Here is a 23,173-nt window from a genome sequence, read left to right on the forward strand (position 1 = left end):
CCTAGACCAGCCAAGTGCTCCACAGATCAGTAGCAATGTGCCAATCCTCAATTTACTGATGCTACAAAAGTGTGTAACGCCATCATGGACTGTGAGGATGCGTCTGACGAGAGAGGCAGTCTTAGGATTGAACTGCATGCATCTGTTTAATTTGTTTTAGTTAAGATGTCGGCAAAATTTTCATATGGATGCGGGTACAGTTGCATAAAACAGGCATTTCTAGCAAGGTGCTTACATATGTCAATTAAAGATGAATGGTAAATGTGAACTATTGTGTAAACATTTCAATGTATTTGTGAACTGTGGTATTCTGAAATTCATTTGTTGTAGATAAACTGTCAGGAAATATGAACTGTTCAGTAAACAATGGCGGATGTTCCCAGACCTGTACAGATCTCAGTGACAGTGGATACTACTGTTCCTGTCAGGAGGGGTTCAAGATCGCTATGAAGGTGAGTGCATGGTCAATGATACCAAATCCTGTGTAGGTGAGTTATACAGTCAATGAAACCGAATCCTGTGTAGGTGAGTTATACAGTCAATGAAACCGAATCCTGCATCGATCCCAAATCCTGTGAAGGTGAGTACATGGTCAACGATACCAAATCCTGTGAAGGTGAGTTATACAGTCATCGTTTCCCAATTCCTGTGAAGGTGAGTCATATGGTCATTGATACCAAATCCTGTGAAGGTGAGTTATACAGTCAAGGATACCAAATCCTGTGAAGGTGAGTTATACAGTCAACAATACCAAATCCTCTGAATGTGAGTTATACAGTCAACGATACCAAATCCTGTGAAGGTGAGTTATACAGTCATGATACCAAATCCTGTGTAGGTGAGTTATACAGTCAACGATCACAAATCCTGTGTAGGTGAGTTATACAGTCAACAATACTAAATCCTGTGAAGGTGAGTTATACAGTCAACGATCACAAATCCTGTGTAGGTGAGTTATACAGTCAACAATACTAAATCCTGTGAAGGTGAGTCATACAGTCAACGATCACAAATCCTGTGTAGGTGAGTTATACAGTCAACGATCACAAATCCTGTGAAGTTGAGTTATACAGTCAATAATACTAAATCCTGTGAAGGTGAGTTATACAGTCAATGATACTAAATCCTGTGAAGGTGAGTTATACAGTCAATGATACTAAATCCTGTGTAGGTGAGTTATATATTCAATGATACCAAATCCTGTGAAGGTGAGATATATAGTCAATGATCACAAATCCTGTTTTGATCAAACTACAGAACATTAGTTAGAAATATTGATGCAAAGTTTGTAAAAGTGAGTTTTGACAGAAAATTCTGAGATTTTGGTAATCAAAGTATACCCCATACTCCAACGTATATTTCTTAAATTGTCTATGCTACAAGATCACCATCTGCTTTATATACATAAATAATTTCTGTTGAGTAACAGTGGTTATAAATATTGAAGCAGAGTTTAATACATGTATGAACCGTTGTTATTTCACAGACGTTGATGAGTGTCAGGATTCCTATAATATGTATATAACAAACTATGTTTATAATGAAGTGATTTCATTATATTGGTCCCCAAAGATTTGTAATAATTGTGTATCTTAATTATTTCACAGACGTTGACGAGTGTGATCGACGGGGAACATACTGTGCACAGCAGTGTAAGAATGTGAAAGGGCAAAGGAACACACCGTAAACCCAAAGGTTAGTACACCATAGAAATGTTCAAATATTTAAATGTTTGGTCTTGGGAGATCTTGTCAAGGGTCCGTTAAGTCTTGGTCATGGGTCTGTCTTGTCCTGGGTCTGTCTTGTTCTGGGTCTATCTGGTCCCGAGTCCATCTGGTCCTGAATACATCTGGTCCTGAATCTGTCTGGTCCTGGGTCCGTCTGGTCCTGGATATGTCTGATCCTGGATCCATCTGTTCCTGGGTCCATCTGGCCCTGGGTTTGTCTTGTTTTGTATAGTCTGGTCCTGTGTCCGTCTGTTTCTGGGTCTATCTGGTCCTGGATCTTTCTGGTCCCGAGTCTGTCTAGTCCTGGGTACATCTGTTCCTTGGTCAGTCTGGTTGTGGTCTCAGGTTAGTCAGGTCTTGGGATGATCTTGTCTTGGGTGTGTTTAGTTCTGATTCTGGGTCTGTCTGGTTCTATGTCTGTCTGGTCTTGTCTCAATGGTCAGTCTGATCTTGGGTCAGTCTGGTCCATGTAGCCTGTCTGGTCCTGAGTTCGTCTGGACCTGAGTTTGTCTGGTCCTGGGTTCAATTGGTCTTGGGAAGATCTTGTCCTGGGTCCCTTTCGTCCTGGTCCAGGGTCTGTCTGTTCTTGGGTCTGTCTGGTCCTCAGGGGTCTGTCTGTCTGGTCCTGGGTCCGTCCATCTTCGGTCCCAGGTATTATTCTCACTGTCCCTTACTAACCCCTGGGACCATGGGCCGCATTTGCCGTGATTCTAATAAGTCTTCATAAAACTGCCCACTAATGAAAAAGCGTGTTCAAGTTATCGGGACACTTGTGCATGTCGAGTCAATCATTATGTAAGGAAATGAACAAACATTAGACACCATCTACTTACCTGGTATCCATAATGCATTGCGTAATTTGTTTAATCAACTAAATGAAAAGTGGTCACATATGGTCACCTTTACTATGTATTTACTATCCGAAAAGCATGTGTTACATGTTCAATTATTATCCCCCGCTATCTCCAAAACATTTCATTTTCTGCCATTTCCGTGCAATAAGTGTAACAAATGTACACCAATTTTCTTCAAACTTAGTAACAAGGACTCAGCCAAGTTCAATCGCGACTTTCAACGGACGTTATTTAGCGGAGTTATGGCCCTTTGCTTAAATTATAAAGAAGTCAGTTTCTGCCATTTCCGTAATATAACTGTAATAAATATTAACCAATTTTCTTCAAACTTGGTAACAAGGTTGAATGCCTTAAGTGCCTGGCCAGGTTCGTTTAACTCTTTCAGTGGATGTTATTTTCCAGAGTTATGGCCCTTTAATTTACTACAAATGTCATTTTAATTAGCAGAGTTATGGCCCTTTGATTTGATAAAAAAAATCATTTTCTGTCACTTCTGTACAATAACTGCAATAAATATTACTGATTTTTTTCAAACTTGGTAAACAAAGTTAAATGTCTTACTTCCGAATAAGACTTCAGTTTATTTTTTTATGTTTCAACCAAGGTTAAACCTAACCTCAATAATGTTTACCTACAATATGTCCTGAAAGCGGGGGATGGAAATTTTACGAATTTGCTTATTTCTTTTGATTCCGGGCACGTCATTAATAATTGAATCAACTGATACTTTGAATAAAAAAACACAACTTTATATAATTATCATCAATTCACCTTTGGAAATTTATGTAATTAAATCAAATAAATAAGATATATCAGTAATTGTTACCGGTGTCATGCATAAAAATGTACCTCCTGCATAAAAAGTATCCGGATACTTTTTATACCCCTACCAAAACATACCCCTCTTGCATAAAATGTACCCCCTACTGAAATTGTTCATATTTAATATATTTTGTCTCAAAATATTTGAATTTAGTTAGAGCAGAACTGAGGGTGGCAGTTATTCCAAACTGAGAAATCCCCACCCCCAGGGATTTTTTTTTTTTTTTTTTTACTTTTGTTTGGTCTATTTCAACAAATTTTGATCAGAGACAATCATATACACATACAATGACTATGAGGTCACTAAAACACAAGCACTGTTCTGTCCTGGTGGGGGGGGGGTGTTACTTTTTCTTCTGCATAAAAAGTACCCCCCCCCCCTATCAAAAAAGTTCAATCTTCAAGTAAATTAGTCTGAAATTGATAGAATATTGATAAGTGACCCTAAAGCTGTCCATTTAAAACTTTCTTTGACCCAACCGAGCTCATTCCCATCCCAGGGCAATAGGGGGTACTTTTTATTCTGCATAAAAGTACCCCCCTACCACAACTTTCAATCTCCAAGTAAATTAGTCTGAAATTGATAGAATATTGATAAGGGACCCTGAAGCTGTCATTTAAAACTTTCTCTGACCCAACTGTCTGTTTGTCTGTCCATCTGTCTTTACATTTGTCTGTATACATCTGTCTGCTTGGATATCTGTCCATCTGTTGATCTGTGTACATCTGTCTGTCCATCTCTGTCAGTCCATCTGTATGTCTGTGCATCTGTAATTCTGTGTACATCTAACTGTCTGTCTGTACATATGTACATCTGCTTGTCTGTACATATGTACATCTGTCTGTCTGTACATACTGTATGGTCATGATATATCCATCTGTCTGTGTACTTTTGTCCATCTGTCCGTCCCTCTGTCTGTCCATCTGTCTGGATATCTCTCCATCTGTCTATACATCTGTCTGTATGTCTATCCCTCCATCTGTCTGTCTGTACATCTATCCATCTGTCTGGATATCTCTCCATCTGTCTCTCCATTTGTCTGTTTGTCCATCTGTCTGTCTGGATGTTGGTTTACTGATGATAACTTCAGAACAAATTGGTAGATTTTGTTGAAACTTCATACAATGGTATTTTTATCTATTCAAATTATCTGTCATCCATTTGGCTATTCTTCTTTGAATTAGTCTTGTTACCACTATTTTCTTAGAAAGTACAGAGGAGATATGTCTGAAATATCACATGTACACTTCCCTTTGGTTATAGTATTATCCATAATAAATGATGGGACTGATCCGTCAACAAGATGATTGACAGGCAGTCATCTTGGATTTTGATAGTTAAGGTTTGTCACTGTTACATTGTATTCCTCTGAAAGAATTACATAAATGGAGCCTTCTCAAATTCTATATACTGGCAGGTGACCAGTTCTCACCGAGGACTCATTGTCGCCATTGCTTACTTGTATGAGCACACTTGAATTTTCTGTAGAAATCGGCATGGCAGTGTCTCTATCAGAAGATGAATTTATTGTGTGGTATGTACAGATATGCTACGGTGTTTGCTCCGATATTGAATGGAAACATTGTAGCATATGCGAGCAAGAAGCGTGGCTTCATACTGCCTGGCAATTGGTCAGTTGTGTGGTAACCATAAAGACACGGTATGGCGAGTCCTGGTCGCTGACCTGTAATGTGGTAACCATAAAGATTACGGTATGGCGAGTCCTGGTCGCTGACCTGTAATGTGGTAACCATATCAAAAGATATGGTATGGTGAGACCTGGTCTCTGACCTGTAATGTGGTAACCATAAAGATACGGTATGGCGAGACCGGTTGCTGACCTGTAATGTGGTAACCATAAATATACGGTATGGTGAGACCTGGTCGCTGACCTGTAATGTGGTAACCATAAAGATACGGTATGGCGAGACCGGGTCGCTGACCTGTAGAGTGGTAACCATAAAGACACGGTATGGCAAGTCCTAGTCTCTGACCTGTAATGTGGTAACCATAAAGATACGGTATGGCGAGCTAAGGTCGCTGACCTGTAATGTGGTAACCATAAAGACACGGTATGGAGAGACCGGTTGCTGACCTGTAATGTGGTAACCATAAAGATACGGTATGGCGAGACCGGGTCGCTGACCTGTAATGTGGTAACCATAAAGATATGGTATGGAGAGACCTGGTCGCTGACCTGTAATATGGTAACCATAAAGATATGGTATGGCGAGACCAGGTCGCTGACCTGTAATGTGGTAACCATAAAGATACGGTATGGCCAGACCGGGTCGCAGACCTGTAATGTGGTAACCATAAAGATACGGTATGGCGAGACTGGGTCGCAGACCTGTAATGTGGTAACCATAAAGACACGGTATGGCAAGACCTGGTCGCTGATTTATATCTTGTTTCTTAGTTGTTTATATGGTATTTTGGGAGGAATAAGGAAAACATAGCCAAATTGCAGCCATCTTTGATTTTGACAATTGATGTTTAATTGTTACCACTGAGAAAGAAATGAAGGATAATTCCCATAAATATTGCATATTTAAGTTTAATTTTATTAATAAAAAGATGAGAGAAGCAGAGAAAATAACCATCTTCCATTTCTTATTTTAATTTTACTGATAAATATTTATCAATGGTGGACATCATAAGATCCCTCGGATGATGGTATAAAGGTATAAAAATACACAATGAAAAAAATCTAGTAAAATTATTTATTTACAGCGCATTGTCTTCTCCACTATATACATGTATGCAAGTAAATTTCTAACAAAAATGTGATATGTGTTATACATTAGGTATATATATACATGTATACAGGTAAATTTCTAACCACAATGTGATACATGTTATACATTAAGTATATATGCACCATGATGATGAATATTCCATCCTATGATGGAAAGTGAAAGTGATCACAAAAATATATATATTTAATCTACAGGTTTATTAATAAAATATACACTCTATATACCAACAAAACAATGTGACCTCTAATCCTTGACCCCAAACAAAGGTTAAAGTTCATGTATATATTTATTCTGTACTCAGCCTATCATATAGAATGTCTGATTGGACGGGAAAGATTGAAAGAACCAACTTAATTTCACGGCCACGATTATTCGGTCAAATATCGTTTTTATTTTGCATATGTTGCGAGCAAATTCAAGGCCATTTATTTTCAAGATTTTATATTGCCTGAGAAATGTCAGAAAATTCAGCACGAATATAAGTTGGTTTACGGTAATATATAACAGAAACTCGTGACAAACACAGATTTGTCTTGGGGCCAATAATACATTGATGATGAAATCTGATCCTGGATGGGAAAAAGAAGTATTCGAACTACAAATCTTTAGACAGAAGATGTTGAAACAAACACTGAAAGTTGGGCTCCAGTCATATATCATATTACATTAGAGAAAACGAGCGAGTTTCGCTCACAAAACAATAAGAATGAATACCTACCAAGGGAAGTAACTCTGTAATATGCAAAGACGGAAATGTGAAACCACGAAATATTGATGCTGCAAACTCAAAGCACTTTACAGTGTAGTTATATATGGTCATGTGCATTTCTTAACAAAAAAACCACATGGTCTGATATTTCATAAACAAATCCGATCCAACCATTGACACTTTCGACAAACAAGAAAGCTCATACATTATTTTGCTGGTGTATACAAGAAATTATTTAACTAGCATGGCTTAGAAGTGAGATGTTGACAATTCATTAATTAGTGTTTTCATCATAGTTTCGCAAAAAGTATTTTCACCCATAGATTGTTGCATATTTTGTTTCTTAATATTTGTGTCTTGTGATATTGAGATTTCAATGCTAATTATCACAAAATTATTTTGATAATTACGTACTTTAAATCAACTAATTTTTGTGTGCTATTAAATTTGGCGTAATTCACTGGAATTTGAAAATTTTGAAAATAAATGTCACGAAAATGTACGTTTCATGCATTTTAAGGTGAGTCAAGAAATCACGAATTAAATTGACGTGAAGGAGTCACTACGCATAAAATCTCAAAATTAAGACACATCAAAAAGAAGCTGGTTAACAATATATCAACAAGATATTTGGCAAAGCTGGACATATCAACAAAACCATAGACAATTTATGTAAGTTATTATATATATTATCCTTATATTAAATGCCAAATATACAATTCATTATCAGGAAAAAATATCCATGAAGAAATGGAAACGAATGTAAATAAACCTGAGTGGTAACTGTTCAGAATGTTTTGAAAGAAAATTCCAAACAATATGAAATAGCTTTCATATTGGTTTCAATTTAAGCGCTGACCAAGGCATTATTTGTTGTAAAATACTAAGTATGGATAGGATTAAGCATTGAACAGGACTGAGGACTCTTCCCAAGTTAACAAGTATATATAACGTTTAACTATACCGGAAACCATTTTTATATTTGTGTACACAAAATAGAGTTTCTTCTTCATTTTTAACAAAATCGCAAAAGCAAAACTTCATGAGCAGACTTGGTTCTCTTACTGATTATCAGACGATCATGTCTACCATCTGTACAATTAGTCATGAAACATTTGAATTAACATTCAAGCTCTATGATCGTACGAAATTGCGCAAAAATTTGTAAATCGCAAAAATAAAATGGCTGACAGTACAGTATATCATCGTGTAAGGTTATTTCATAACATCGGAATCTCAACAGAAAAACAAAATAACATTCAAATCAACAGGACAGAAAAAAACGTCAATGGAATGAGATTAGTACAACCTGATAAAATTAGGTCAACAAAATTAAATTAGGTCAACCAGAAGAATGAAAATTGGGTCACTAGTCTATAAATTAATTGAGTCGACCATATTATAATATGACCAGACAGTCAGCACTTGCCTTTTAATATGAATTTCTGCAGTAAAATGTTATTGATTAACTCATTCAACCCTGAGATTTCATAATGGACTGGTCTAGCGTTTGATTTAGACGAGTCTAAATGTGTTTTCAGGGGTGAATGAGTTAATTGGAGTATAAATATCTACCAGGTACAATGTCCTCTGATTTAAATAAAACCCCATTAAGACAGTTTCTATGTAACTTCCAATCAGACCAAAGCACTTTTTATAATAAAAAAACAATTAAGAAAGCAAAAGCACAGACAAATCTTCACTATCAGTTTAAACTTTATTAGGTCACCTGAGACGAAGTCTCAAGTGACCTATTCTAATCGCCTTTTGTCCGTCGTCGTGCGTCGTGCGTCGTCCGTCGTCCGTCGTCCGTCGTGCGTCGTCCGTCGTATGTCCGTAAACAATTTACATTTTCGACTTCTTCTCCAAAACTGCTGAAGCAATTTCAATGAAATTTCGCACAAACCTTCTAAGGCATAAGGCCAATCAAAATTGTGAATTATATGGTCCCCACCCCCCAGGGGGCTGTGGGAGGGGCCAAAAGGGGTAAAATTGAGTAAAATTTCAAAAATCTTCTTCTCTCTACTCACAGATGTGGTAGAATCAAATACTTTTCATAGATAGAAAGGTCTTAAGGTCCTTTACAAAAATTGTGAATTATATGACCCTGGGGTCTCTAGTTTCCCCCTGGGGAGGGGGTTAAATTTACAATACTTTATATTGAGAAAACACATTTTTGCGCATTATTTGGTCATTTGTAATAGGAAATGAGTCAAATGTTGTCAGAATTATCAGTATGAGATGGCCATTTAATCCTATTAACAAATTTTCTATAACTGACCCCCAGGGCCCTTAGGGGGGGGTCAAAAGGGGTCAAATAGGCTAAAACTTCAAAAATCTTCTTCTGAAATTCTGGATATGGTAGAATCAAATACTTTTCATAAATAGAAAGGTCTTAAGGTCCTTACAAAAATTGTGAATTATATGACCCTGGGGGTCTCACGTTTCCCCCTGGGGAGGGGGTCAAGTTTACTATAGTTTATATAGGGAAAACACATTTATGAGCATTTTTTGCTCAATTTTCATTGGAAAGGAGTCAAACTTGGTTAGAATTATTAGCCTGATATAGCATTTTAATATCATTTCCACATTGGTTCTGGCCGACCCCCTGGGAACAGAGGGGCGGGGCCAAAAAAAGGTCAAATAGGCTAAAAACTTCAAAAATATTCTTTTAAAATTCTGGAAATGGTCAAATACACTTTATAGATATGAAAAGGTCTTAAAGTTTGTTTATAAAAATTGTAAATTATATGACCCTGGGGTCTCCTGTTTCCTCTTGGGGAGGGGGGTAAAGTTTACTATAGTTTATATAGGAAAAACACATTAATGAGCATTTTTTGCTCAATTTTCATAGGAAATGAGTCAAACTTGGTTAGAATTATTAGCCTGAGATAGCATTTTAATATCATATCCACATTGGTCCTGGCTGACCCCTTGGGGGCAGGGGGGGGGGGCTAAAAAGGGTCAAATAGGCTAAAACTTCAAAAATCTTCTAAAATTCTGGATATAGTAGAATCAAATAATTATAGATGGAAAGGTCTTCAGGTGTTTTATAAAAACTGTGAATTATATGATCTTGGGGTCTCACGTTACCCCCCTGGGGAGGGGTCAAGTTTACTTTAGTTTATATAGTAAAAACCTTTTTGTGAACATTATTTGCCCAATTTTCGTAGGAAATTAGTCAAACTTGATTAGAATTATTAGCCTAAGATATAGCATTTTAACATCCATATCCGTCCTTGATGACCCCCTGGGGGACCAGAGGGGCAGGACCAAACAGGGTCAAATTGATTAAAATTTCAAAAAATACCTCTAAGTTCACAGGTTTGATGGAAGCAAATACTCTTCATAGTCTAAAAAGGTCAAATTTATAAATCACTGACCAACCTCAAGGCCCAGCATATAGTGTTTATATGTCTTTAATTTGTTTCATTATTTGTTTCATTATGTATTCTAACTCAGGTGACCGTTAAGGCCCATGGGCCTCTTGTTCGGAATACTGAACGTCCTAGTTAATATTTGGTGTATATTTTTTACCCCAAAAATCAAAACATTTTCTAACCACATGCTTGCCTCTAACTCTATATGTTTATGAAAGTTTGATTTTTTAAAATATAAACACTTATAAATTACAAATAAACAGTCTCCGAATTCAATGAAATAATGGTGCATATATTTCCTTGATCTTCTCATCCATTTCTCGTCTACTAGCTAATATTTAGTTATATTTTTTTTCAATTTTATAGGGTTATAGTACCAAGCTCTTTATCAACATTGAATGCAAAATTTGCCATGGTTGATGAAAAACTGACTATCGCATCTGTTTTAATGCATTCATACAACTATGAATCGTTTCTTGATTATGTCTTTTCTTCATTGAAGTTTAATAAATACAATGTAATAAAGATATAATTTCTTGTTTCTTGTTTTTCTTAATTATTCATAGCTATCTATATTATTTTCTTCGTTTTAGTTTTCTTAATAAATAATTATTAGATATTTTGCTAGATAAATTGAAAGTGAGTGATTTAAAGTGAACAGTCGGGCAAGGATGGCTAAAGTTGGTGAAATGGTGTGAATGTATCCAGTATTATTTCTTATGAAATAGAAAAATAAAATCTCTCGTCAAAATCTGTCTGCGTACGAAAAATTAATTTAAAGTATGGGAATTCTAAAACGTCCTCCCGGCTCACTAACGTCTGTGGTTACATTTCCATGCAGCCTCGATTTCAATGCTTTCAACTTTTCTTTACTTTAATGGTCAGAACTGCGAAACTAAGCAGAACTTGACCATCCTATTAATATGTGAGAACTTTTGGAAGGCCAATGAACGCATTTAGACTGGTTTTCTTTGCCCGACTATTCACTTTAAGCATTAAACTATCTTCCATACTGCGCACTAGAACTTTAAATTTGCGCCATGTTAATCAAACATGCAGATTTACAATTCATCACAAATGATTTTTCCTTTATCAGAAATTAATTTCAAAACAATACTCATATTAATTATCACAATTAATCATTCAATTTTATCACAATTAATCATTCAATTTTAATTTAAGAATATTGAATGTCAACAAGGTTATATGATCTTACAACTACTAATTGAAAAAATACTGTGAACAAACTTATTTGCGCATACTAATTAATTTTACGGTGCAAGGGGTTTCGCAAAAATTATTACTGCGAAAGAGTTCAATCAAAACCGTATTTTGTCTTTGAATATTAAGAGTTAGCTCCCTTGTGGGTAGGTATTCATTATGATGTCATTATTTTGTGAGAGAAACTCACATCGTTTTATCTTAATACTATGACTTTATGCTCAAACGCATGACATTATAATCAATACCTAACCTACAAGGGCAGATAACTCTGAAAACACAGAATATCACAAACTGCTTAACAATTCCTATACACAACTTTTACTTTGAACATTTCACATTCAATTTTACATGATTGTAATTTTATAATAAATAAGCAATTTCTAAAAAAACTGAAAACCAACTTATTGTGACGGCGGCCTAACAAATTTTCATTTTCTTACCAATTAATTATCACTATTAAATTACAGTTTAAATGGTAGTTCTTGTAGGTGAAACATCTTCATGGCGATATACTTTAAATTTGTTAATTGTAATTGCCTATGAATGACGCAAATTTGATTGCAATATGAAATAAATTTGTTTACAGCAGTTGACTGTTATTCAGGGGCGTAAGTAGTTATACCTCAACAGGAAGCCGATACATACAATTTACACAGTAATAAGATTCCCAAAGTGTAAAATTTAAGTTAAGAATTGAATGTCATTGAACAACCAAAAATGAAAATTTCCAATCTGTTATACAATCAGATAAAACCAACTCCTGCGACCCCTGAAGACACATAGGAACTTCCTTATAAAGTTTCAGGGGTCAAAGAGTTAAAACAATAATTTAATGCATAATTTGATGAAAAGATTTTTTCTCTCTCTCAACAGAATTAGATGTAGTACAAATCTGGCCGTTCTGTCCTGGGTGAATAAGGCAAACATGTGATAATTGGCTCGTGTCGTGTGGTGACCATGGATAGGTCAAGGTCATTCAAGGGAAACCTTTTTCTGGCGACATATTGCTGGGAATACTGGTCAAACTTGCTGCATGGCTCGCTCCAATCCACATTTAATGTTCACCAAGCATTGCTTAAGCAGAATTTTCCCTGACCCTCTGTGACCTTTAACCCTTCAGTATACCCAGTTGATGGGAACCCACTGCGACTCCGTGCCGAGGTCATTGAGTGCCATTCTCAGTTGTTTGTAAGCATCCTCGAAACTGTCATTGACTATCGTCATGTCAAACAGACCTTTGTAAACTCGTTCGATCTGGGCGCTCTCCTCCACAGCCTTGCGATAGTCGTCATCCTAGATTAAAACAATACATTCAGTAAAAACAAAGAAATACATTTGTGTTCTGTGTTTTTGCTAGGACAAAACTGGACGTAGAACTGCAATCCAACATATTTTTCTCGCCCAATTAAATTTCAGGTATTTTGTGAGTGATCCAAAATAGTGAAAATATAAATGTATCAAATACAAAAACTTATTTTTCGCATGTGATAAAATTTTACTGATTTGAAATATAAATCAAATACAGGTGAAATGGAAATCTAGATCGCGAAATTAAATTGTAATTAAAAAGTCATAGTTATAAAAATGCAAAATTAAGTTGCCGTCAAAATAAATTGGGTTACATTATGTGAAATTTCAATGACTCCTTATTTTAACCCCATGACTTTGAACTGAACTTTCACAACTATAAACCACATGGTCCATCACATTAATTAATGACCGAACTCTTCACAGTAATATATCGATACTTACTGTTTTTAAGTCCACCTTTCCAGCTCCAGATTTCTGGTAAAAGAAAACAAATCATGAGTAATATGTTTAGATATCAGGATGGTTTTGGTGAGAACCATTCAATTCGGCTAACATATGTAGATATCTCTTGTTTAATTTTCTATGAGCTGAATAATAGAATATTTCCTTGCTTTGGGGGTATGACAACAAGATCATGATCACAAAGCGAGGGGTAATTCATGAATTCTTGATAAAGGTTGGACATTCATGAATTCCCGCAAGGGTGAAATTTTGTTGTTTTTGACACACATTGTTATAAGTCCATGACTGAATGGCAATTGATATTTCTCCCAAATAATATAATTTTTTAATAAGTATTTTTCTTTCATACCTTGATGTTTTATTGCAATTTTACATCTATATTATCCTGTCATTTTGAAATAAATTCGAAGAAATCGACGACTGGAAGTCAATTTTCCATACATGAAAAATTATGTGATATTTTCATAACAAATTCTGTTGTCTGCATCCTTTATAGTAAAACCAGTCATATTTGTGAAAAAAAATGTTCAAAATTTTACCGGGGAAATAGAGATTTTGTTGACGCCGTGACGTCACGAGGCTTTATTGCATGGGTAGCCATGCAATACAGCCTCAGGAGACGTGAGTGTATTGCCCTGGACCAGCCAGTATTAGACACGTAGGTATGAGAGAAATACTGTTACAGAAAAGGATGAGGTGGGAATCAAAATGGCATTCTCACTGCAGCATGAACTCGTTAGTCTGATGACAATACGTCAATTTTGATGACGTCATCAACAATGCATGGCACTATTACACGACGTTAATTCATGACGCAGAATGTAACGGTATTGAATGCATCGAAAAATGTTGTATTTTTCCTGTACTTGCTGTCTTGAACGTTAACATGAACAACAAAATGAGGATTTAAAATTAATTATCCTTGGTTCTTAATTTATTTTCGTAAAAAGAGTTCATATATCAAATTGTATAAAACGGTGTCCACTTACTCCAACTTTTTATAAATTTTGCTTTCAAAAAATCATTTTGACCATTTGATATGTGTCTGTGAATATTATAATATTCTTTTATATTTTTTGCCAATGTGTTTATATTTAAGGTTTTATGAAAACATCTTGTTCTGTAAATGTATTGTTTAATGATTAAAAGTATAACATTATCAACTGGTGCATTAAGGTTGTTAGTTGTAAGACCAAGAAGAAAGGATTGTTTGTTAATTGAAAAAGGAATATAAAGAGCATCTAAAATAGTTTCAAAGTTTTGCAATAGATTTTGTACTTCTCGACATTCCCACATTAAATGAATTATTGTTTCTCTCTCTGAATTACAGAAAGTACACATAGGGCTAGCTACTATAACTATACTTAAATAATTTTGAATTGGTGGTCAGAATATAATGAGAAATACGAAACTGAAGCCATTGAAGTTTAGTGTTTTTTGTTACTTTAAAAGGAATGTTATAAATATGCTTCCACTCTTCTTCATCTAATAAAAATTCTTCTTGCCATTTCTGCTTACCTGTAGGTTCAGTTTCTGACTTATTAAGAATAGCATATAGAAATTTTGAATTTTTTTTATATTTGAAAAGAAAATCTGTATATTTAGGGGAACATATGGACGTATAAGTGGTAATAGATTTTGTGGCTGAGGGTTAGGCAGACGTTTACGAACAGCAGATATTAGTCCTTGAAATTGAAGGAAGTTGGTGTGTAAATTATCATATTTTTGTAAAAATTCTTCAAAAGAGTAAAAATTTATGTTTATTTGATCTTTCAGAAGATCAGCAATTGTGTGAACTCCTAATCTATACCAAGCCCTGTAGAAAACGGGTTTACCACCAACAGTTATGTTTTTGTTATGCCAGATACTTTCTGTTAAAAAGGATTTATTTTGTAAATCTTTAACTTCTTTGGAACTGTTCACTTTATACCAGGCTTTAAAAGTATCTTTCCAAAATTCATTTGTACAAAGGTTAATACATCTTAAAATATATTCACCACCAACATTTAATAGTAAATCAAAATCAATGTGTTCCTTTAAAAATAGATTTCCATTTCCCTTCGCAGGTGTATAATCTCCTGATCCAACCTAATTTAAGGGAATTAATAAAAGCATTTAAATTTACCATTTTTCAAGCCACCATTAAAATATTCTTGAACGATATTGGCTCTTTTAACTTTGTCTGTTTTACCATCCCATAAAAATTCAAATAAAATTGTATTTATTTCTTTTATAACCTTTTCACTTGGGTTGGGAAGAGATATGAATAAGTGGTTAAATTGAGAAATCATTAGTGATTTTATGATATGAATTTTACCAATAGGAGTCAGTTTCCTTTTTTTCCAGGAGCTGATCAGACTTTTTAGTTTAACAATTTTTTTGTCAAAATTTAGTTTTGGTATATTATCCAGATTTATATCAAAGTCAATCCCAAGTAGCGTAAATTTAGTTTTTTCCCCAATTAAAGTTGAATTCCGGAAGCATCCTTTCGTTACTGTATTTCATACTACCAATCCAAATTATTTCAGTTTTGTCTACATTCATTTTTAGACCAGATATTTTTTGGAAAGAAGTTAGTTCTGTTAGAGTCTCACGAAGTGATTTCTCAGACCCATCTAATGTGAGAAAGGTATCATCAGCATATTGTGATGTGAGAATATCAAAGTTCTCTGTTATGATTCCATTTATATTCAATTTTTTTTTTTTAGTCGAATTGCTAATACTTCTGCGCAAAGAATAAAAATATAGGGAGCTATTGGGTCACCTTGACGACAAGATCGTTTTATATCGAAAAATTGAGAAAGATTTCCACCTTGATTAATTGCAGATGTAACATTGTTATGTAGAGTATTAAACCATCTTAAAATATCACTACCAAAGCCAAAAAAACTTAGAACTTTCCGAATGTAATTCCAAGACACGGAGTCGAATGCTTTTTCAAAATCGATCATTAGAATCATACCAGGAATATCATTATCTTCAGTGAATTTCATAATATCATACAGTAGACGTGTATTTTTCACCAATATATCTCCCTGATAAAAAACCCAGTTTGATCGTGACTTATAAGTTTATCTAAAACACTTCTCATTCTGTAAGAGATCACCCCAGAGGCAATTTTATATGTGATATTCAGCAAAGAGATTGGACGCCAATTTTTCAAAAAATGTCTTGGTTTATCACCTTTTGGTATGCATGTAATAATTCCTTGCCGCTGGGTTACTGATAATTCTTCCTTTGAAAAACCAAAATTTAAAGATCGAACTACAAATTTACCAATTTTGTTCCAAAAAAATTTAAAAAAACTCTACTGTGAAACCATCTGATCCTGGACTTTTGTTATTCTTCATGTTTTTTAAAAAATAGCTTGCTTCTGTGAGAGTGATCTCCCCTTCTAGAGACTGTGACTCTGACTCTGTAAGTTTTGGTAGATCAGGGAAATTTAGGTAATTATCCAGATCAACATTATTTATATGTTTGTTCTCTTTATAGAGATTTTCATAAAAACTGTTTGGTATTTTCCAAGATGTCTACTTGTTTATCTATTACTGTTCCATCTTCTTTTTGTATTTTGGGAATTATTTTAGAAACAAAGTTTCTATTTTCTAAGTTTAAAAAGTATCTGGTAGGTTTTTCTCCCTCTTCCTCCCACTTAACTTTAGATCTTATCACACTACCTTTTAATTTATATGACCGAATAGCTTCTAATTCTTTCTTTTTGTCTTCTATTTCTAAAATATCAGTATCTTCACTGTTTTCTAAATCTTGTATGGTCTGTATCAGTTTATTTTCTTTTAAATTTCTTTGGGTTTTTTTATGGGAAGAGAAGGAGATAGTTTTACCTCTAATGTTCATTAACAGAGTTTCCAAGAATAATTGTTCATCTATATTAAACTGTAAAATTGAATCATCTATGTCATCAATAGCATTTTGATTGTAAACAGGAAGACAATAATCTTTTTTAGTGTCTGTAATAACCTTATTAATCAATTGAACATATTCTGTATCATAAAGAAGAGAGTTATTGAACTTCCAAAGACCCCTTCCTCTTTTAAATTCATTTAATTTCAATACTAACTTTACAATAGAGTGATCTGATCTGTAACTAGGTTCTACAGAAGAGGAGGTGACAAAAGATAACAAACCTTCACTTACCAAAAAATAAATCTAATCTTGATTGTTTCAGAGGGTTTAATTTTCTCCATGTATATCTTTTTTGGTTTGGATGGTATTCCCTGAAAATATCTATCAGATTGTATTCATCAATTATATTTAATACCTTATCTCGAGCTTGTGGATTGTTCACAGTTTTATTTGTCTTATCGTAATCAAGGTGAGGATTGAGAACCAGATTAAAATCTCCACAAATAATAGACATTATATTTCCAAATTCATCAAGTGTTTCTGATATAGTGTTATAGAAATTTGGTTCATCTTTATTTGGTCCATATAATGTTATCAGAGTCATACTTACAGAGTCAATTTCTATCTCTAACGCTAAAAAGTTTCCAGTATGATCCTTCTTAATTTTCTTAAACTTAAATTCAAAATTGTTGTTAAAATAGAATGGGCGACACCTCTGGCATTGGATTTGTAAGAATTGAAAAAACATTCATAACCCCATTCAGACCTTATCTGATTTTCTAAATCTACAGTAAAATGTGTGTCTTGGATACAAAAGATATTGTGATTTTTACTTTTAAGGTATGAAAATATGTCTTTTCTTTTCGTAAAGTCACCTAGGCCCTGACAGTTTACAGATAATATAGTGATATTACTCATCCGTTATCAAAAATCTGAAAATGTATTCCACATCTCAAGGGTAAAGGTAAGAAGTTGAGGAAGAGAAAAAGAGACAGAAAGATTCTAGATGACAGATCATGAAAAAAAATATAGACAGACGTGATTAGAACATATATAGAGAGTAACAATGAAAACATTTACATTAAAAAACGAACATTAGAACTGACATACCAGTGTTGCACATGGTGTTCCATTGTTTCAGTCATTCACATGATACCATTAAATAAAAAATACATATTTCCACATCTCAACTCTATCCTCCTATACAACTTTTTCCTCTCTAACCTATCTTTCTTAACCTCTTATAAATGTCATGTATGTCTGAACGAATGTGGGTGTATGGAAACCTTTGAATGTATATAATAATTTAAGTAAACTCTTTGGTATATGTGTGAGGGTGTGTGTTTGTATGTGTAAAAGTATAAATGTGAATGTCATGTAAAATTGATACAAATGAAATACTTTTGTTTTTGTGTTTATGATGTTAAATTAATTGTCTTTGTCTGTATTGTCTGTAAAAATGAAAATGATTTCAAAAATAAAAAAATTATAAAAAAAAAAACATGAACAACCTGTCATACCTCAAAGGTTTGACAGAAAAATATCTCACAGCTAAAACCAACATGGGTTATCTCTAGAGACAGGTGAAACTGTATGTGGTACTACCAAGCTGATTTCAGACCGGGATTACAAAGCAATCTACATCTTAAGTGTCCAGACCATCACTCAACCAGAACAGAGGATGCTACCAGATACTATTGCTCTACTAGGATGCTAGACTGATTTGGTCGCATGACATCAGGTTTAAAATCTCTGGGGCTCATGACAAAATCCAAACACTAGATTTGTCTGTAGCGAGCTCCTAGCTAATTACCACAGGTAGAGATGAAGAGGCCAAACAGGGTCCAGTTTCATGAACATTCCCGAACTTTGAGGGATCCTTAACTTAAATTTCCCCATAGAAAAGTATCACAAAAGTTAAGGGAAAAAATCTTAAGGAGCTCTTCCTTAAAATCTGTAATGATTTCCTATGGAAATGTTAAGTTAAGGAATTCCTTAAATTTAAGGAATGTTCATGAAACTGGGCCCCGACACATTTTTGTTGAGAAATGATGTATAAATATCGTTAATGTTACTAACCCCTCTACGGACCACAATGGCCTTTCTGTCGTCCCAGGTCGTACATGCGTTTCAGAGCTTCAGCACTGGGCGCTGCTATGAACACACAAAATGGCATAAACTCGGCCGTCTTCAGGATTTTCAGCGACTGTAGTAAAATAATAATACAATTATCGTAGCATTTTGATAAGGTCAACATATGGTTTTATTAACCTGAGAAAAAACATTGACCAAGTAAAATTATCGAGAATCACATGACACAACTTCATTTAGCTGATTAAAAAAAATATGAAAAATGTAATTTTATTAACAGAATTTATCTGATATAGACAAAAATATCAAAATTAAATACGTTTTTAATTCAAATATATTTGAACATTATAAACAGAACTGTTTGTCAAATATCTCAAACTGTATGATACTTTTCAGAAAGCTAACACAACAAACAGAACATGAGTGGAAACAAATGAGTCTAAAATCTTACCGTGGGGTTGACATCAAGCACACACATTTTCCCCGCATTTGTCACATGGTTTATTGAGTCTATTTTTGTTCCATACAGATTGCCGTTATATTCTCCGTACTCCAGATAGAGGCCTGCTTTGATGTCGTCCTCCATCGTCTCGCGATCCGTAAAAAAATACCCTTTACCATTTACCTCACCTTCCCTCATTTCTCGACAAGTATCTGTAGATAGATAATCAGGTGTAATTACAGGTAAATAATTCAGGTAGGCATGTAATGTAATTACAGGTAAATTAATACAGGTAGACATCAAAGTAATTACAGGTAAATAAAACAGGTAGGCATCAAATGTAATTACAGGTAAATTAATACAGGTAGACATCAAAGTAATTACAGGTAAATAAAACAGGTAGGCATGTAATGTAATTACAGGTAAATTAATACAGGTAGACATCAAAGTAATTACAGGTAAATAATATAGGTAGGCATCAAATGTAATTACAGGTAAGTCATGAAGGTAGATTGCAGGTGTAATTACCTGCAATCAGTATAAACATTAGCATGTTTATCAGTATATACATTGGTCATGTAGGCCACGAAGCAGGGGACATAATTCCAGCAAATATGGAACAAAAGATTGAGACATTAATGAAGGGACATAACTCCAAATATATTGATTTCTAAAGGAGCTAAAATAATATGTAATAAATATCACTGTGCACAGATTGGTCAAACGCAGAGAGAAACTAATAAGAAATCATTACACCACATTTACTCCTAAATTGATCGTAGTTGTATTACATCATACCGTAAAATTGTGTTGCTTTGACACGTACCTTTTATTTTCCAGCCTATCAAATAACTTTTTGATATACATAATAGCTACATTGTGAATGACTCTGAAAAAACTGAAGATGATTATAATAAATGAGACAGTTGTTGTAAAATAAAGAGAAAGAAATAATAAATGTCACAGCTTGATCTAATAATATCCAGAGATTATTGCTTGGCATTGGATTTAAATTTTTAGTATAATATACTGTTTACTCTGTTTTCAATAAACCAAGTTATTTCTAAAAAAAATAAAAAAACCCACCTAAACCCAACCCCACCATTCCCTACAATAAAATAGAGGTCCCCTTGGCCCCGCTTCAGTTTTTGGGCTTCATCACTTTAATGACTTTGAATTAAATGAAGAACTGAAAATATACAGGAATGGTGGTTGGTTTTTCTATTTTTTTCGCTTTTGATTATATTTGAATTTTTTGGCTTACTGTGCAGGTAGAAACCATTGTTTGTTGAAATTGGCAAGGTCACACCAGGGTTTTGGGGTTGATTTTTTTATTTGCAACAATGTTTTTGATTCAATTCTTTAAGCGGCTCGAGACACCATTATCTAGGGTTGTACATGGTAATAAGTTTGTTAATACACATTAGCAATCTAAGTAAAGCACCGGAGGAAAAAAAAAATAAAAAGTTAAAAACTCGGCGTTTCTAATCATAGACAGATGGGGGTACAAGTTTCTGATAGTCTGCTTTGTGAGAATACTTTTTAATAGAGAGTGTTGGGTATTCGTGGTCTTCAGAAGGTTGACAATCAACAGACTATTTGATTTTATAACTCCTTCATGACTATATCTGGTCATTCTAGCTCAAGATATGAATATCAAATTGCGTTCTCCTATTTCGTTATCATTGTTTGCTTCATAGTTGTCATAATTATACCTGTGACATCAACAATTAGTGTTATAAAAATTACATGTTTTTACAATATATCGTATGTCAACAGTTGTATGATATGGGCTGGATGATAATGTAACACTATATCTTAAATGATTGTTCATTTCTTATGGGATTTATGTGATATGAGTCTATGATAGGTTTTTTTTCGTGTTGCACCTCATCCGTGCCATGGTCGGATCTAACAGATTTTTAACACTTTGACATGTCGCCTTTTTATTAATACTTCATATGAAATTGGAGCAACACAAATATAAGATAACATTTCTATCCCTATCTTACCAAAATAATACATAACATTTCGTAGAAACATTCAATGCCAACAAATGTTAGTTGACTCAGAAAAAAAACACCTAGACGACAGGCAGACTTTTTTTCCAAGCCGTCCCCTTGAAAACTTGACCGTCAACTTTATTCTGATTCCTGGTTATGGGAAGTTTATATGAATTTCTAGCTTCTGCACATGTAAGTAATATGAAAAAAGCCTCCCTCCTCTGGACACTACATAAGTGCAGGTTTATATTAACACCTTGTGACTTAATGCACAAAATTATTTCATAGGTGTAATCCAATCCGAAATAATAGATTTAGGCTGAGGTTTACATTTTTTTAATGTTGTTGGATAAGTTCTATTTAGCGATATTCACCAAAAACAAACCTGTTTTCCTCCCCCTCCCTTGAAAGAAAAGAAATAAAAAGATAAATATAGCGATCACATTATCATACGGCTACTTGCATAAAAATAAAACAGCTTGCACAATTTTGTAAGGTTATCCACTCCTAACATTTTCTGGGATTTAATTTTAATTTCCATTTTTTGAAGAAGTCATTACAGGGTATTGTTTTGCGAATTTTAACATTTGCCCAATTGATTAAGGATGCATCTGATGGTTCCGATTGTACATACAAGCCTCTTAGTTAGGCTTTTCGACTTTTTCAATATTTTGAATTGTATCAAGTATCAGAATTTATGACATTAGATAGTTTTTCATCAAATTAAATTTCTTTATAACTTTCGTTAAACAAATCTTTTCTTTCATGTTGCGTTTTGAATTTTAGCTGATATTTTTGATATATAGGTAAAACACTGCGATCGGAAAGCTTATTCAACCGCCTGCGGGGAAATTGTTGTTTTTCGGAAACGAAAATCGCGTAAAATGCGATAGCCGTGAAAGCATACTTAACCAAAGTTTAGTAGATATACATTATACAAAGTTAACAAGGCAGTAGAAGAAGAGGAAATCCTTCACTGGTATATTAGGGAATCCCTTGATTATGCCAAACTGTATGCAAATTTTGTTGTTTATACACACAAATATTATTTTTTTTTTTTTTTTCAGGACCTTTTGTTCATTTTCCATTCCTGATTCAGGCTCTCTGTACTTAATATTCTCATCCTTCCTGGGCCCAGCTTCATGATCATTCCTTTAAACTTTAAGGAATTCCTTAACTAAAAAATTCTCCATAAGAAGGCGCTACAGAAGTTAGGGAAAAATCTTAAGTTAAGGAGCCTTCCTTAAAATCTGTATTGCTTTCCTATGGAGAATTTTATGTTAAGGGATTCCTTAAATTCTAAGGAATGTTCATGAAACTTTGGTCTTGATTTAGGCTTTAAGCTTATGTACCAAACTAAATCTGATTCATGCCCTTAAGGCCTCGTTTTCTCACGCTTTCTGGTTCATGCCGATTGAAGGCCATTTTATTTACCTTCCCCTAGCTGTTTCTCATCTGCTGAGAGATAGTCCTGCATCCTTATCTCCTCTGAAACCTACATAGAAAATTTGAGACAGATCCCTT

The 23,173-nt window shown here is 34.3% G+C and overlaps 2 protein-coding genes across 2 annotated transcripts in view; one reads left to right on the forward strand and one right to left on the reverse strand.

The window, feature by feature from the left end:
• LOC138310411 (low-density lipoprotein receptor-related protein 8-like) overlaps window positions 1-3,082 on the forward strand; it is a 102,399-nt gene extending 99,317 nt beyond the window's left edge. Inside the window, exons 5-6 of the transcript XR_011206419.1 lie at window positions 331-452; window positions 1,608-3,082. The gene's annotated coding sequence lies outside the window, so the exon portion shown is untranslated. The remainder of the gene's footprint in view (window positions 1-330; window positions 453-1,607) is intronic.
• Window positions 3,083-11,405: 8,323 nt separating this feature from the next.
• Window positions 11,406-19,885, reverse strand: LOC138311132 (protein PALS2-like). The gene is made up of 4 exons (XM_069252592.1): window positions 19,656-19,885; window positions 19,193-19,319; window positions 13,229-13,261; window positions 11,406-12,769 (listed from the first exon to the last, which is right to left on the reverse strand). Exons 1-2 carry the CDS (start codon window positions 19,842-19,844, stop codon window positions 19,197-19,199), a joined length of 312 nt encoding a protein of 103 aa, XP_069108693.1. The 5' UTR covers window positions 19,845-19,885; the 3' UTR covers window positions 11,406-12,769; window positions 13,229-13,261; window positions 19,193-19,196.
• Window positions 19,886-23,173: the final 3,288 nt, after the last annotated feature.

Source organism: Argopecten irradians, chromosome 16 (assembly GCF_041381155.1).
Source record: "Argopecten irradians isolate NY chromosome 16, Ai_NY, whole genome shotgun sequence".
In the NCBI taxonomy this organism is placed as follows: domain Eukaryota; kingdom Metazoa; phylum Mollusca; class Bivalvia; order Pectinida; family Pectinidae; genus Argopecten; species Argopecten irradians.